This window comes from Triturus cristatus, chromosome 3_1 (assembly GCF_964204655.1).
Source record: "Triturus cristatus chromosome 3_1, aTriCri1.1, whole genome shotgun sequence".
Lineage (NCBI taxonomy): Eukaryota > Metazoa > Chordata > Amphibia > Caudata > Salamandridae > Triturus > Triturus cristatus.
In genome coordinates, this window is record NC_140583.1 from 1065999855 (window position 1) to 1066014124 (window position 14270).

Here is a 14270-nt window from a genome sequence, read left to right on the forward strand (position 1 = left end):
AGGAATGGCTTCATGCAGGACTAGAGTCATATCATCTCCCAACCATGATTCAGTTATGAATAGTATGTCTGGTTTTGCATCTGTGAGAAGGTCGTAGATGTGATGTTTGTTTTTAGAGAGGGATCGAGCATTTATTAGTAGACAGTTTAGAGAATGGCCTTTGGTGATAGTGAGACTTTGTTTTGTAGTAGAGTGAACATTATTGTGTGTGTTTGTAGCAAGTGTGTTTTTTGGTGCTGGCATTAGCTGTATTAGGATAGCAATCGTGTCGCTTTTCTGTCTCATGTTGCTCATCCAGCATGCTAAGAAGGCATTTTGATGGGTCTGCGTGTGTATGTGGTGGAGATGGTGTTTGAGAGTGAGTTGGTGTGCTATGTTGTTTTTGTGGTATAACATTGTTGTGCAGTAGACATGGGGAAGCAAAGTTGTGAGGTGTGGCACGTCGCTTATGTTGTTTGCGTGTTTTTGTTGTAAGGTGTATGAGTCAGGGGTGGTGGTGCCACATGTTGGTCATGTAGTAAGGTTCTAAATTTTCCAATGGATGAGAGGTGGTTAGAAGAGAGTTGCTGTGTTGCTGTATCTGTGTTGGGTATGGTGGAGGACAGAAAGCTTGGCATTGGAGTGTGTTCCTTTGTGTGGTTTGAAAGGTGGGTGTATGTTTCTAATTTGTGATAGTATGTATTTTGAGGTGTTTCGCTTTGAAGATTTTGTTGTTCTGGTGTCTGTGATATGTTTTGTTTTCGAGGAATAGTGAAAAGGGGTGCTGGTGTATTTGTTTAATGCAATGGATTTGGTTGTATACTATTGTTTGTGAGAGGAGGTTGTAAGGTAGAGGGGGTGGTGATGTCTTTGAGTAGGGTGTATGTTGTGTGTAGGAGGGAATGAAGTAGAGATGAGAGTGTCTTAGACTGGTTTGTTGCATGAGTTATAAAGTGTGATGGTCTGCAGTGTGTGTGTTGTGCATTAGTATTATTATGGTAGTACGGAGAGGAGGGTGTTTGTTGGACAAATGATGGAAGGATGAATATATGTTTGTTAGTGATAAAAGGTGGTCTTTTAGGTGTAATTAGAGCAGGGAACGTGTGTCTGGATGGGATGCAGTTATGTATGGTGTTGAATGGTGTTGTGTTAGTGAGGAGTGAATTGGTTAGAGGTATAGGATAGAGTTGTGTACTGTTTGTAGGTGATGGTGGGTATGTGTGGTAGTTGGGATAGAAGGGTGTATAGATGTGGTTTGGTTGGGTTTGTAGTGAATGCAGGTACATTGGTCCGTGCATAGGGTTGTGTGTGGTGTACATTTGGTGTGAATGTGTTACTATGTTTGTGGATGGTGTGGGGTAGCTATTACTGAATGTGGACATGGGCAGCATTTCTCGCCCTAGTCCTGACCAGCCTTGAACAGGCTCAAACAAATAATTGCCCTTGTCCTCCCTGCCCTTAGCCTCGACGTCCGGGCTGAGATGCCCTAGGCCTCTGCCTCTTATAGCCCTAGTAATCGGGTGACCCTTCAGCCAATGGGAACCCTAGCCCTAACCCTATCCAATCACAACACTAGCCCTAAAATCTAGAAACAATAGGAGACCAGGATCTTGCAGCCAATCTCAGCCCTTGTCCAAGCACCCAATAACTTTCAAAAACCCTGATCTCTATGTCCAATATGTCCTAGCCCTACCAGTAGTCCCAAACCAAGTCCAAGCAACCAATGGCACAGGAAGCCCTAGTCCCTACTTCCAATAGAAGGCCTAACCCTACTCTTAGTACCACACCTCGTCCAGCAACCAATCACACCGGAAGCTCCAATCGCTATTTCCAATTAAAGGCCTAACCCTAGCCCTAGTCCCACCATAGTCCCAACAACCAATAACACAGGAAACCCTAGTCCCTACTTCCAATAGAAATCCTAACCCTAGCCCCAACCCTACATTGATTGCATCACAGACCCAGAAACCAATCAGAACCCTCAAATACCCAACCAATGAGGACACTAACCCTAATCCAATAGAAACATCAGATACAACCACCAATCAGTGTATACATGTACCTACCACTAGCAGACTATATAAGGTCCCAGCGACCTCCAGACAAGGTTTGCTGGCCAGGGATTTGGGAGCTGCATTCTTGTTCAGAATCTCCTAGGAGACAGACAGGCTCAATCCACACTTTGGACTTCTGCAGGTAAGAGCCTAACTTGTCCTCTGAAAATAGTGTTTGTATAAAACTTTACTCCCTCTCCTGGCCAAAAAACACAGTTTAAATAGCACACAGAAGATCACTGCTGCCTCAGAGCACACTCTGATGTCGAATATCGCAGTTGCTGGGGGGGGGGGGGGGGGGGGGGGGGGGGGGGGGGGGAGGAGGAGGAGGGGCTGGTTTCACTGACTTGTTAACACAAAATGGTGGCTGGGGGTGCACTGTTTAACATACAGGTCTTCGCACAGAGACAAGGGGAAATATGGAGGGAAATCTGATAGTCACCGTGAATGAGAGGGAAAAGATACAGAGATTTAGGACTGCAAATCCCATAATTCAACATGTTAAATGGGAGCAATCATGGGCAGGACAAACCACAAGTTTGAACACAAAACAGGTAATTAAATATGCAATCACGGGCAGGTTAAAACTACAATTTTAAACTGTAACAACCACAGGCAAAGACAGTAATCACAGATAGGGAAAATCGTTTTTTTAACTCTTTTAGGGAAGAGACCGCACTAGTCTGCCTCCTTACCACTTCCTGGACTCTGCCCACTGCAATCTGGGGCACAGGTAGGCTGCAACTCACAAGATGGAGGAGAATGGTACTGCAAGTGAGGAAAACGTTCCTCTCATCCAGGGCAAGCATGTGCTGCAGCGTCCAGCAGACCCAATCAACGCTCGTGGTTGGCTGGAGCAGCATTCAGAGAGGCTGGATAAGAATGGTCAATAATATGAAATCACACCTGTTTAGAACTATTGTTTGGGTCAAGGGTCTCTTGCTAAAGCTGAGACCAGTTTCAGTAGCAAGGGGGGGAAGTGGCTGAGGACCAGACATGGGTAACTGGAATGTTAACTTGTTGAGACATACAAAAACGGTATATTTTACAAGGCTCACAGATCCGTGAAGACCAGACCTAAGGCTGAACTAAAGGAGATCGGCTGAATCTGCCATGCTGCTGCCCGTGCTGAAACAACTGAACCGCGCACACGCGAGCGTAATTCCCTGCCAATAATGAATGGGGAAGTTACTTTATAGGCAATTTTAGCAGGTCAGGAGAATGTCTCCTCTTGTGACCTAGAAAGAGCAAGCATCTCTGGAATCTATGGAAAAGGATTGGGCTCGTATGGAGGGAGGGGTGAGGACCGCAGGGGCACATGGTGTGGGCCAATTCATTCTTGTGCTGCCAGGAAAGTGGCCAACATTCGTGCATTGCGCCATTTTGCAAAACACTGCTTAAGTGTTTTAAGTATTATGAAAAGAGAGGTGGTGGAGGAGGTGGGGGCGTTGTCTAAAAGAGGCATGTTTTTTTTAACTTCACTGAGATAAAAAAAAAAAGCAAATGTTGCCAGGACTCTGTGCACGGATTAGTTCGCAATAGTCAACCACTCCAGAATAAAAGTAAGGCCACTTCTGCCCCTGCCCAATCTGCATCTATAAATGGTCCGACCTAGCGAGACACCTTCACCCCCTTGGTAAAATGGAGGTAATAGAGGCCCAACTGCCTCAGGCAAGGCCACTCAGCCCCCACTGGGTCATTGGCGTTGTCTGAACAGCACAGACGCTGCCCAAATCGGCCTCCATACTGTCCAGAAAAGTGGCCCACAGCTGCAGCTCATATACCGACCGGTTTCCGGAGGGCCCGCCTTACCAGTCCGACCCAGTCAGCAACCTACCAAGCGCTTTGGTACTCAGCCTTGCATGTCCATAATGCCACACTGGTTAGGGTTTGAGCCATTAAGCGGCAGGGGCTCATCCACCGGTGGAAGTACGAGATGTGTTCAAACCTCTGCTCGAAATGTTGGCATGTTTTTCAGCCTAGTGGGACTAGATGAAATATGGGGTCTTAAGGACTGTGACATTTCTGCTCATGTGGCCAATTGTGATTGTTCTTCCACTTCCTTTCTCGGCCAAGACGTATTTGTACAGCCCTGCCCATTTGGCATCATTTTACTCATTTGTTAGCATCGCTGCTTTGCGCATATTGTTGTGTGGCCTTCACAGATAACCCTGTAGTATTGGTGTACACACACAGCACCTTGCAGCCCCTCTGGCTAGGTTGATGCTGTGTAGGTGCCCCCTGCTCCAACCTGAACTACCCATAATGCAGACCATCCAGATAGATCCCGGCCTCTTTGTCTTTTCTACTGTCGCGTTCCTGTCCCCTCCTCCATCACGCTTCTAGGTGCTGCACCAGAAGACGAGGTAAGAGCCTCTCTCTGGTTACTGACGCACAACACCAACACGCTTCCCACCTAGGATCACAGCAAATACAGAACTCTGCCACCCCCAAGGTGCAGCAAGCTACCCGTATGATAATGTGCTTCAGTGCCAAGTAACACGGTTTGAATCCCGATATAAATGCTATAATAAAATACAATACATATGCACATGATCATGAATATGTGTGAAAGGGAACTCAAAGCGTAGTTTTGGAGTTAGTCAACACTATATCCTATTCATAACACTCAGAATTATGGTTATGGCTGCCTCATTCACGTGACCTACAGAAGCAGAGCCCAACTGAGCAAAACCTGATCACTGCATGCTAAGGTTGCATACTGCACAACTCTTGCTATTTTGGCTACTTGAGGGTCACCTAAAAGCAGTATCTGTGTCATGAGTATATAATCTACTATTAAAACATGATATATTAAAACAGGCTATGTGACCTTTCCGTGGTTCCCTAAAGACTGTGCGCTAAACGGTAGGTACTGTAGTGTGAACACTATTCACCCCTCCAACAAACCTTTCGACCGTTGTAGTGTCTGCTTCTCAATTCTGTATGGTGTAAAGAAGAATGATGGATGGAATGCTTGAATTCATCTCAGCCACTGGTAATTACTCGGGTCGCATACCAAGCTATTGGTATTTTGCACACCATGCCACCTCATTTTGTACCTAGCTATATGTAAATCAGTCTTGACCCTGCTCTAATGAGAACAGTCCATCCCGAACTGTCAGGTCCTCCCTGAACCAGAGCACAAGCAACCTAGGATCGGGTTCGCTCTAGTTGGGGCCATCAGCCAGGTGTCGCTTGGGTCCAGTTGACAGTCTGTGAGCCTGGGAATGGAACCCATCACAATTTGTGAAGAGGATTCGGAGCGGTACAGTTAACTTTTAATGAATGGTCTTGCATACTAGTCAACTGTGTCAAGGTAAAACCCATTTGTAAATTTGTAGGCCCAATTGGACATGTTCTGGACTTTTGATGCTGTCAAAAGCATTCTCAAAGCAACTGAGTGCAGTCCACGGTTAACGTTGCGCTCACTTAATTCTGCACTGACATGAAGTTAAGTGTAAAATCTTCCCTTGAACTGGCAAAGTATCTAACTAGTCATCTGATGGCATATGTGCCCATGATCATGCAAAGTGAGATACTGAGGCAGATAGTCAGACCCCAGAATCTGAGGCATGTGGACGAAGCGCAAAAAGGTTCTCTTTAGCACTAAAAGAAGATGAACTGAAGATGTTCACCTTTGCTTCTTCTTTAGCTGCAGCCAGGTACTCCTGGATATTTGTTGCGCTTGAGTATGATTGCATGCATGGCTGGGGCATTTACATGTTTCCTGCTCTCTGACACCGCTTTCAACTTCACAGTTGCTGTTAAGTAACTTCTTACTCGAGGTTTCTATCTGCACCTTTGGGTCTTTGTAAGTCATGGGGTAGTCCATTGTCTCAAATTAGCGGGAGACTGTCTTCCGGGAGTGCTGCGAGTGTACTATTGTCACCTACTAACATTATTTATCTAATTTTCCCTGCTATTTCTATTTTTTGTTTTTGCACAGGCCAGCATAATTATGACGACCAGGCCCTCTGCTCTAAACCGGATCCCGGGTAAATTTGTGGGACGTTATGCGCAGATCTGTGGCTTCTCGGACCCTGACCTGCAGAAGATGTATTTCCAGATGTGTCTGTCTGGTCTAGAAGATGATGCCAAGGAGATGTCGAACATTCTGGAGATGCTATCTCGCAACCTGGAGAAGCAAAAACAGCTAGCAACTGCCTGCTTCCTGCCCTCGTACTGTTGGCTGACATGTGCCACGCTACATTTCCTCTACAGCACCAAACCAGACGTGCTCAACCAGTCCCTCACTGGCATCTACACCAGCTTCCTGCGGCTAAACTTCAGCGGCGAGATACTCGATATCACTGACCCCTCACGTATCTCCATGATGCGCTATGTGGCCAAGTCGCTTGGCAAGCTGGCATACGAGGGGTACAAGAAGCGGCAGACCTGCTTCTCTGAGGAGGACCTGCAACGGTGCTTTGAGGTAGAGATGAAGTCGGAGGAGGAACTGAACCTGCTCACTGTCTTCCAAAGAGATGTCTTCCGCTTCTTTCTATCACCATGTCTCGAGCCCGGAAAGGAGCAGATGTTTGTGTTCACCATCTCTGCCATGCAGGAGTATCTGGCTGCTCTCTTTGTAGTCATGGGAGAGCACCGCAGTGCCCTGCAGCGCATCGGTAATGAGATCTCCGAGACCATCGGCAAGGTTAGTGAAGACCTGACCACCATCCTGAATATTATGGCCAAGTTCCTGCCCATCCGCATCTTTGCACTCTTCAACCTTGTGAGGATCTTCCCTCGCCTTTATGGCAAGATTAGTGGCAAGAGCCAAGATGGCATCGCCCAGACCATGGCAGTGGAGATGTTCCGCGAGGAGGACTCCTTCAACGATGATGTCTTGGACCAGATCAACTCCAGTATCCTCGGAAAGGAGGGTCCAATGCTACACCCAGATGCCCAGGCTCAAGAGAATGAGGCCTTCGAGCTTTTTCCCATCTTTATTGGTGGGCTACTCGCCCAACCAAACCGCGCCCTGCTTGACCAGTTGGGATGCTCTATCAAGAACTTTGCTGCCTTTGAAATCGCCAAGGGGATGAAGAAGCACCTGCTGAAGAGCAGCCTTAAGAAGCAGCCACCCTCTGAGATGATGGACTTCCTCTTCCTATTGTATGAGTTTCAGAATGACCGCTTCACAGCAGAGGTGGTCCGCTCCATGAAAGTGCTGGACCTTTCAACCGTCAAGATGACGCCACTGAAGTGCCACATCCTGGCCAGAGTGATGAGCACCAGTGGACACCTAGTGGAGACGCTGGATCTCACCTCCTGCCACATAGACCCTGGAGCTGTCAGGACTCTTGTCCCCATTTTCAGGCGCTGTGAGAGTCTGGAGTAAGTGTATCCAATGGGAGACTTTTGGGGGAAAAATGAAGGATGGGTTTTAGTATGAGAAAGTGAAGTTAAGATTCCTTGGTTAAGAGTGGGAGATCTTTGGATTGAGGAAAACCACAGTATGGGGAAAACATGGAAAGATTGCTGGATGAGGGAGCACTTTTGGTTGAGTGTAAATATAGTGTGCAGGAAGGAGCGCTGGCAATGGATGACGGAGAATATGGTATATAGAGAAGGTTTGTGACCAGATTGAGGCGCTTTGTTGAAGTGGGGGAAGATAAGTGGTGATCTCGGGGAGATATGAGCTGCTATGATATTACAGGGCAGGGTTAGTGGATGCCGGCAGGGATAGTGGATGCTGTCTCATGCGACTTCTGCTCATGTTTTTAGTGAGTGATATGTTCCGATTGCAATTACTTTCACCAAAGCTGTTTCTGGAATATTCGGAGCACCATCTATATTTTAAAAAATTCAAAACATTAAATAGATGAATTATCTATTTGTATTTATGTAAATACACGCTGTGAGGTGTAGAAGAGGTCTCTGGCACTCCCAGCAGATACAAGCTTTGGTCCTGTGATCCTCATGGTCTTTTTACTGCCTTTATAGGAGTGTTTGTCCTTTGTTCATTTTTGAAGGTATTGTAGTATTCCAACTCCTTGCATAATTCTGTACTCCTAAGCCACTTTACTAGACCTGAGGGTGAGCTGTATACTCCAGAACGACTAATATTTTGAGCCCTGCCTTTACTGGACTCTGCTGACACTGAGCTCTGCCTTTAGCCTGCAGATGAACGGCTTGGGACCAGAGGCATGCAGAGACCTGAGGGATATGCTGCTGGACAAGAACTGTGCTGTGAAGACACTGCGGTGAGCAGAAAACATCTAGTCTTGGCCCTCTATCTTAATTTACCATTCTTCTCCTAATCTCTCTGTCTTCGTAGTCTCCTCTTATCTCTTTCTGCTCTCCTTATTTTCTTCTCCTTGTCACCAACTTCTTTTTCTCATTGTTTTTCTCTTCATTCAATTGCCTTCTCTTTTCCCTTGTCTCCCTCTCTCATCTTACGCTTTCTTCTGTGTCTCTGTTAGTCTATATTGTTACATCTCAATTTGATCTCTTTTTGCACCATCCGCCCTCCAGGATTCCCCAAAATTTATTAAGTTTAGCCTTTATTTTTGATCTTGGCAGTTGTGCCATCCTTGCTCCCGTAAGAATCCCATTTTAAGGCTATGACTAATTTAGTGGTAACGTAATTCACACGTAATCACTGGTTCAGCACTTACCTTCAGTTTACTTTGAGGAGCAGGACTTCTTCCTGTGCTGGGAATGGACACTGTGTTTAGAGGTCACCTTTCCCCAGTTTTTGCCAGCATGTCACTTTACTTTGCATACGCAAGGGTTGTGTTTTGGAACCACGCCTGCCTTTACCACGCCTGCCTTTAACATGCATGCCTTTAACACGCATGCCTTTACAAAACGTCCATTACAACGTATGAGTCTGTACTGCGCACGTCATTACAACGAAAATTTAAGAATTTTATATTTACATTTTTGTTGTAAAGGCATGTGTGGTAAAGGCATATGCGTGGTAAACATTTCACAGGCAAGTGTATATACACACACACACAAACGCATACATATGTTTGTGTATATGTATAATATAAAATACACACACACACACAAACATATATATATTTTACCTACTGGCAGTCGCCAGTAGGTAGTTATAGTTAGGACATATTTTCCATAGGAAATCCGCAACATTCTATTCTCAATAACTTTGGCGCCGGTTGACGAATCTTCGCAAAATATTCAAAACTTTTGGCCAGCCCCGGTCCGCTATCCTGAAAGTCTTAGGGTGATTCGCCAAGCGGGGGCCGAGAAAAAAGGGGCGTCCCAAAACATGTTTTCCCCATGCAATTTTTCATAGGTTAGTGTGGACGGTGGCAGCGTCTGCACAGGCTGATTGGAAACGTTATAGGAGGCGTGAGTAAACTTGGGCGACACACGCTTATCTCTGCTGAATAATTGTACATTTTACATGCTAAACTTTTAATAGCACTAACTCATTTTAAATTGGCCACAGGGCAGCGCAACATTGTCAATCCCCCCCCCCACTCACTCATATTGCCGATAGGAAGCTGGGTCAGCTGACAGCCTGCACGCCTCGGTCCGACTCGGTGACTATCACCGTTGAGCGGAGGGCGGACAGGCAGACCCTGTCACTTCCGGTTTAGGAGCGGTTGGCGCTCTAGCTTCGCCCTCTCAGGACTACAAAGAGAGCGAGGAACGACTGGTTCCGATGGTTAGTGTGGACGGTGGCAGCGTCTGCACAGGCTGATTGGAAACGTTATAGGAGGCGTGAGTAAATTTGGGCGACACACGCTTATCGCTGCTGAATAATTGTACATTTTACATGCTAAACTTTTAATAGCACTAACTCATTTTAAATTGGCCACAGGGCAGCGCAACATTGTCAATCTCCCCCCCCCCCCACTCACTCATATTGCCGATAGGAAGCTGGGTCAGCTGACAGCCTGCACGCCTCGGTCCGACTCGGTGACTATCACCGTTGAGCGGAGGGCGGACAGGCAGACCCTGTCACTTCCGGTTTAGGAGCGGTTAGCGCTCTAGCTTCGCCCTCTCAGGACTACAAAGAGAGCGAGGAACGACTGGTTCCGACGGTTAGTGTGGACGGTGGCAGCGTCTGCACAGGCTGATTGGAAACGTTATAGAAGGCGTGAGTAAATTTGGGCGACACACGCTTATCGCTGCTGAATAATTGTACATTTTATATGCTAAACTTTTAATAGCACTAACTCATTTTAAATTGGCCACAGGGCAGCGCAACATTGTCAATCCCCCCCCCCCCCCCCCCCCCCCCCCCCCCCCCCCACTCACTCATATTGCCGATAGGAAGCTGGGTCAGCTGACAGCCTGCACGCCTCGGTCCGACTCGGTGACTATCACCGTTGAGCGGAGGGCGGACAGGCAGACCCTGTCACATCCGGTTTAGGAGCGGTTAGCGCTCTAGCTTCGCCCTCTCAGGACTACAAAGAGAGCGAGGAACGACTGGTTCCGACGGTTAGTGTGGACGGTGGCAGCGTCTGCACAGGCTGATTGGAAACGTTATAGGAGGCGTGAGTAAATCTGGGCGACACACGCTTATCGCTGCTGAATAATTGTACATTTTACATGCTAAACTTTTAATAGCACTAACTCATTTTAAATTGGCCACAGGGCAGCGCAACATTGTCAATCCCCCCCCCCCCCCCCCCCACTCACTCATATTGCCGATAGGAAGCTGGGTCAGCTGACAGCCTGCACGCCTCGGTCCGACTCGGTGACTATCACCGTTGAGCGGAGGGCGGACAGGCAGACCCTGTCACTTCCGGTTTAGGAGCGGTTAGCGCTCTAGCTTCGCCCTCTCAGGACTACAAAGAGTGCTCGTCACTCCAAGCGCGCAGCGGTTGCGCGCAGGGGTGTGCCTAAGAACGCGCCTAAGACAAGCCAAAGAGAAGCCCGTCTGCGCCCGTCCGCGACTGGACGAGGCTAGGGGCTAGAGGTCATGGCCGCGAGTGTTGCCCAGCTGACTGCTTGCGTGAAACCTGTGGTGAAATACTCCTCAGTAGAGCTGTTGCGTATCCGTAAGCCTGTACTTCAGGGCTGCACGGGAGGAGAAGGATGTCAATTGGAGGGTCCCTTCTCATGCCGGAATTGCCAATATCAAGCCTCGGCTGATCATCTGCAATTCATACCACATGCAGTACCATCTATAAACACTTTACCAGATGACTCACGTAAGAGTCGTAATCTTCTCTGTAATATTAGATCATTGTCCAAACATCACAGTGAAGTGTGGGATATGATTGCTTCATCTCAACCTGAACTCTGTTATCTGACAGAGACATGGTTAAAACCACACTCTGTCCCAGCGATTACATTAGGGATTCCAGATGGCTACAAAATAGCCAGACTTGACCGGCCCACTAAAATAGGAGGAGGCATTGCTATTGTGTATAAAAGTAAATTAATAGTAACCATCTTAGAGGAAATGAGTACCCCACATTGTGAAATTCTTGTATTTAAAATCAACTCTACAAAGAATATTGGTTTTAAAGGGGCGCTGGTTTATCGTCCTCCTGGACCCCATACCAGCTTTAACATCCTGTTGATGGAGATACTGGCCAGGCACATTGATCCTGACAAGGAGTTCCTACTTTTAGGAGACTTTAACATGCATTGTGACCTCAAGAATAATGCTGAGGCACAATCTTTACTTACTGACATGTCCATGGTAGGTCTGACCCTAATGAATACTGGTTCCACTCACTTGGCAGGGCATACTTTAGATCTTATCTTCTCAAACAAACCTAATACCCTGATATATGGCTCTTCCACACAAGTCAATTGGACAGATCATTTTGTTTTGGAATTCTTTACTTCGTATTTGGGTAAAGCCCCCACCCAGGCACAAGCTCTTTCCACTAGGCGTAGACCATGGCATAAGATTACGCCTGAAACTTTTCAGGAAACTTTTTCTAGATGCCCTACTCCTCTTGGAGAGAACGTTGATATAGCATTAGACCATTATAATCAGGCGATACTCCAGGTGGTAAATAAGACTGCTCCCATGAAAACCTATAAACCTCGCCCAGCCCGTAAACATGAGGTATGGTTTACGGAACATCTGAGATCTCTTAAACAGCAAGCGAGGAAACTAGAAAAGGTGTGGAGATTAACCCATGACAACATGGATAAAATTCATTTCTGGGCAGTGCTCTCTAAATACCATAAGGAAATTCGCAATGCCCGGAAATCCCACTTACAGGCACTTCTTCTAGCTGCAGGAAGTACCCCCAGAATTTTATACCAAACCTTACATTCATTTGTGAAGCCAGTAGCTTGTGAAACTCTGGAATTGGCTTCACAACAACTCTGCAATGAAGTAGCTCAGTTCTTCACAGACAAAATAAACAAAATTCATGATAATATTCTAAATTCCTATCCATCTATCGTGGATGATATTCTACCACCTGTGGAACTGGACAAAGAGATAGAAGGCACACACTTGCAATCCTTTTTGCCTATCTCCCTGAGTGAGACAGAATGTTATCTGGGGCAGATCAAAAGCGGGAGCCCTCAGATTCAAAGTCTCATTAACCTCTCCTTGGCCGAGGGGCAAGTGCCTAGGGAATGGAAAAAAGCATTGATAAGGCCCATTAGGAAAAACTCCTCCATCCCCTGGACCGACCTATCCAATCTGAGGCCCATCTCGCTACTCCCTTTTCTAGGGAAGGTCATAGAGAAACATGTTAATAAGCAGGTCTCTCAGTACATAGAACTACATGACAAGCTTGACAGTTCCCAGTTCGGTTTTAGACCCCGACACGGTACTGAATCCGCTCTGCTGTCGGTGACAGATGACCTTCACATGTACCAGGATCGAGGATATTCGGCGATCCTGGTACTGTTGGACCTATCGGCAGCGTTCGATACTATATCTCACAATATCCTAATCGAACGTCTGACCGCAATTGGAATAGAAAGCACAGCGTTAACCTGGCTAAAGAGTTTTCTGTCAGACCGCACCCAAACTGTCAGCATGGGTACATTTAGGTCGACAGAAACCCAGATCACCAAGGGGGTGCCACAGGGCTCTTGTCTAAGCCCAACCTTGTTTAACATCTATGTGGCACCCCTGGCCAACATACTGAGAGACTTTGGGTTTGTACCGGTCTCATACGCTGATGATACACAGCTCCTATTCCCTTTTAAACATCTGACCAATGAAGTAAGGGAGGCCTTCGCAGATGGCATGAAAGCTGTTGCAAATTGGATGAAAGTGAACTATCTCCAATGCAACGTTAGCAAGTAATGCTCTTTGGGGAGGTCAGAAATCTGTGGACTTCAGAGTGGTGGCCATGTGAACTGGGCCAAGTACCTGAACCCAAATTGGTCGTAAAAAACCTTGGAGTCCGTCTGGATCATGAGCTCACCTATAAGCAACATGGCAACTGGGTTTTCGGCCAATGCTTTCATACTATTGGGCTCCTACGGAAAGTGTTCCCACTATTGCCTGATTCCACTAGAAAAACATTGGTCCAGGCTCTAGTACTGAGTCGCTTGGATTATTGCAATGGACTCCTGTTGTCGGCCAATCAGGGAGTCCTAGCAAGACTCCAAGTGATACAGAACACAGCGGCAAGACTTGTGATGAATGCCCCCCCAAGAACTCCTTCTAAACCACTTCTTGATGAATTACATTGGCTCCCAGTGTATAAAAGGATCACGTTTAAGACCTGCTGTCTTATCCATAGAACCATACATGGCTCTGGCCCTCCTTATTGGAAAGACAAATTCATTCCCTATAATCCCATTCGAACCCTCAGGTCTAGTGGCCAACTTCGCCTTAAAGTACCAACTATCAAGAGGAGCAGACAAGGTGGAAAGGCCCTGTCTGTGGTGGGCCCGACCCTATGGAATAAACTTCCTCTTGCATTAAGGCAATGTTCCGAATTCTTGGTTTTTCGGAAAAAACTCAAAACATTTTTATTCTAGTAAATTCCACCTCCTCAGTACTAAATACTTAGTGTGTTGAGACCCAAGATCTCTCCCGTCTCCTGTAACCGCCAACCTTTTCCCCTTTTTCTCCTTCTGTGCGCAGAGATACTCTTATATAAGAGTCGATTCTAGCGCGGTATAAACTTATAAATAAATAAATAAATAGGAACCTTTAGTCGCAGCTACAGCCCGAACTGCTGAACGGAATTACACCAAATTTGGCAAAAAGGTAGCCCTTGGTTCAAAGTCGTGCCTTTTAGTTAAATGGTGCAAATCCGTTCAGTAGTTTTTAAAATATTAATGGAAAAAGAAATATATATATCTGGGCGGAGC

The 14270-nt window shown here is 46.6% G+C and overlaps 1 protein-coding gene across 4 annotated transcripts in view; it reads left to right on the forward strand.

The window, feature by feature from the left end:
* NLRX1 (NLR family member X1) overlaps positions 1-14270 on the forward strand; it is a 232746-nt gene that overhangs the window by 155244 nt on the left and 63232 nt on the right. For all 4 annotated transcript variants that reach the window (XM_085645914.1, XM_085645912.1, XM_085645913.1 and 1 more), the window contains 2 exons: positions 5983-7373; positions 8156-8242. In XM_085645914.1, coding sequence (XP_085502040.1) covers positions 5983-7373; positions 8156-8242 — 1478 coding nt within the window. The remainder of the gene's footprint in view (positions 1-5982; positions 7374-8155; positions 8243-14270) is intronic.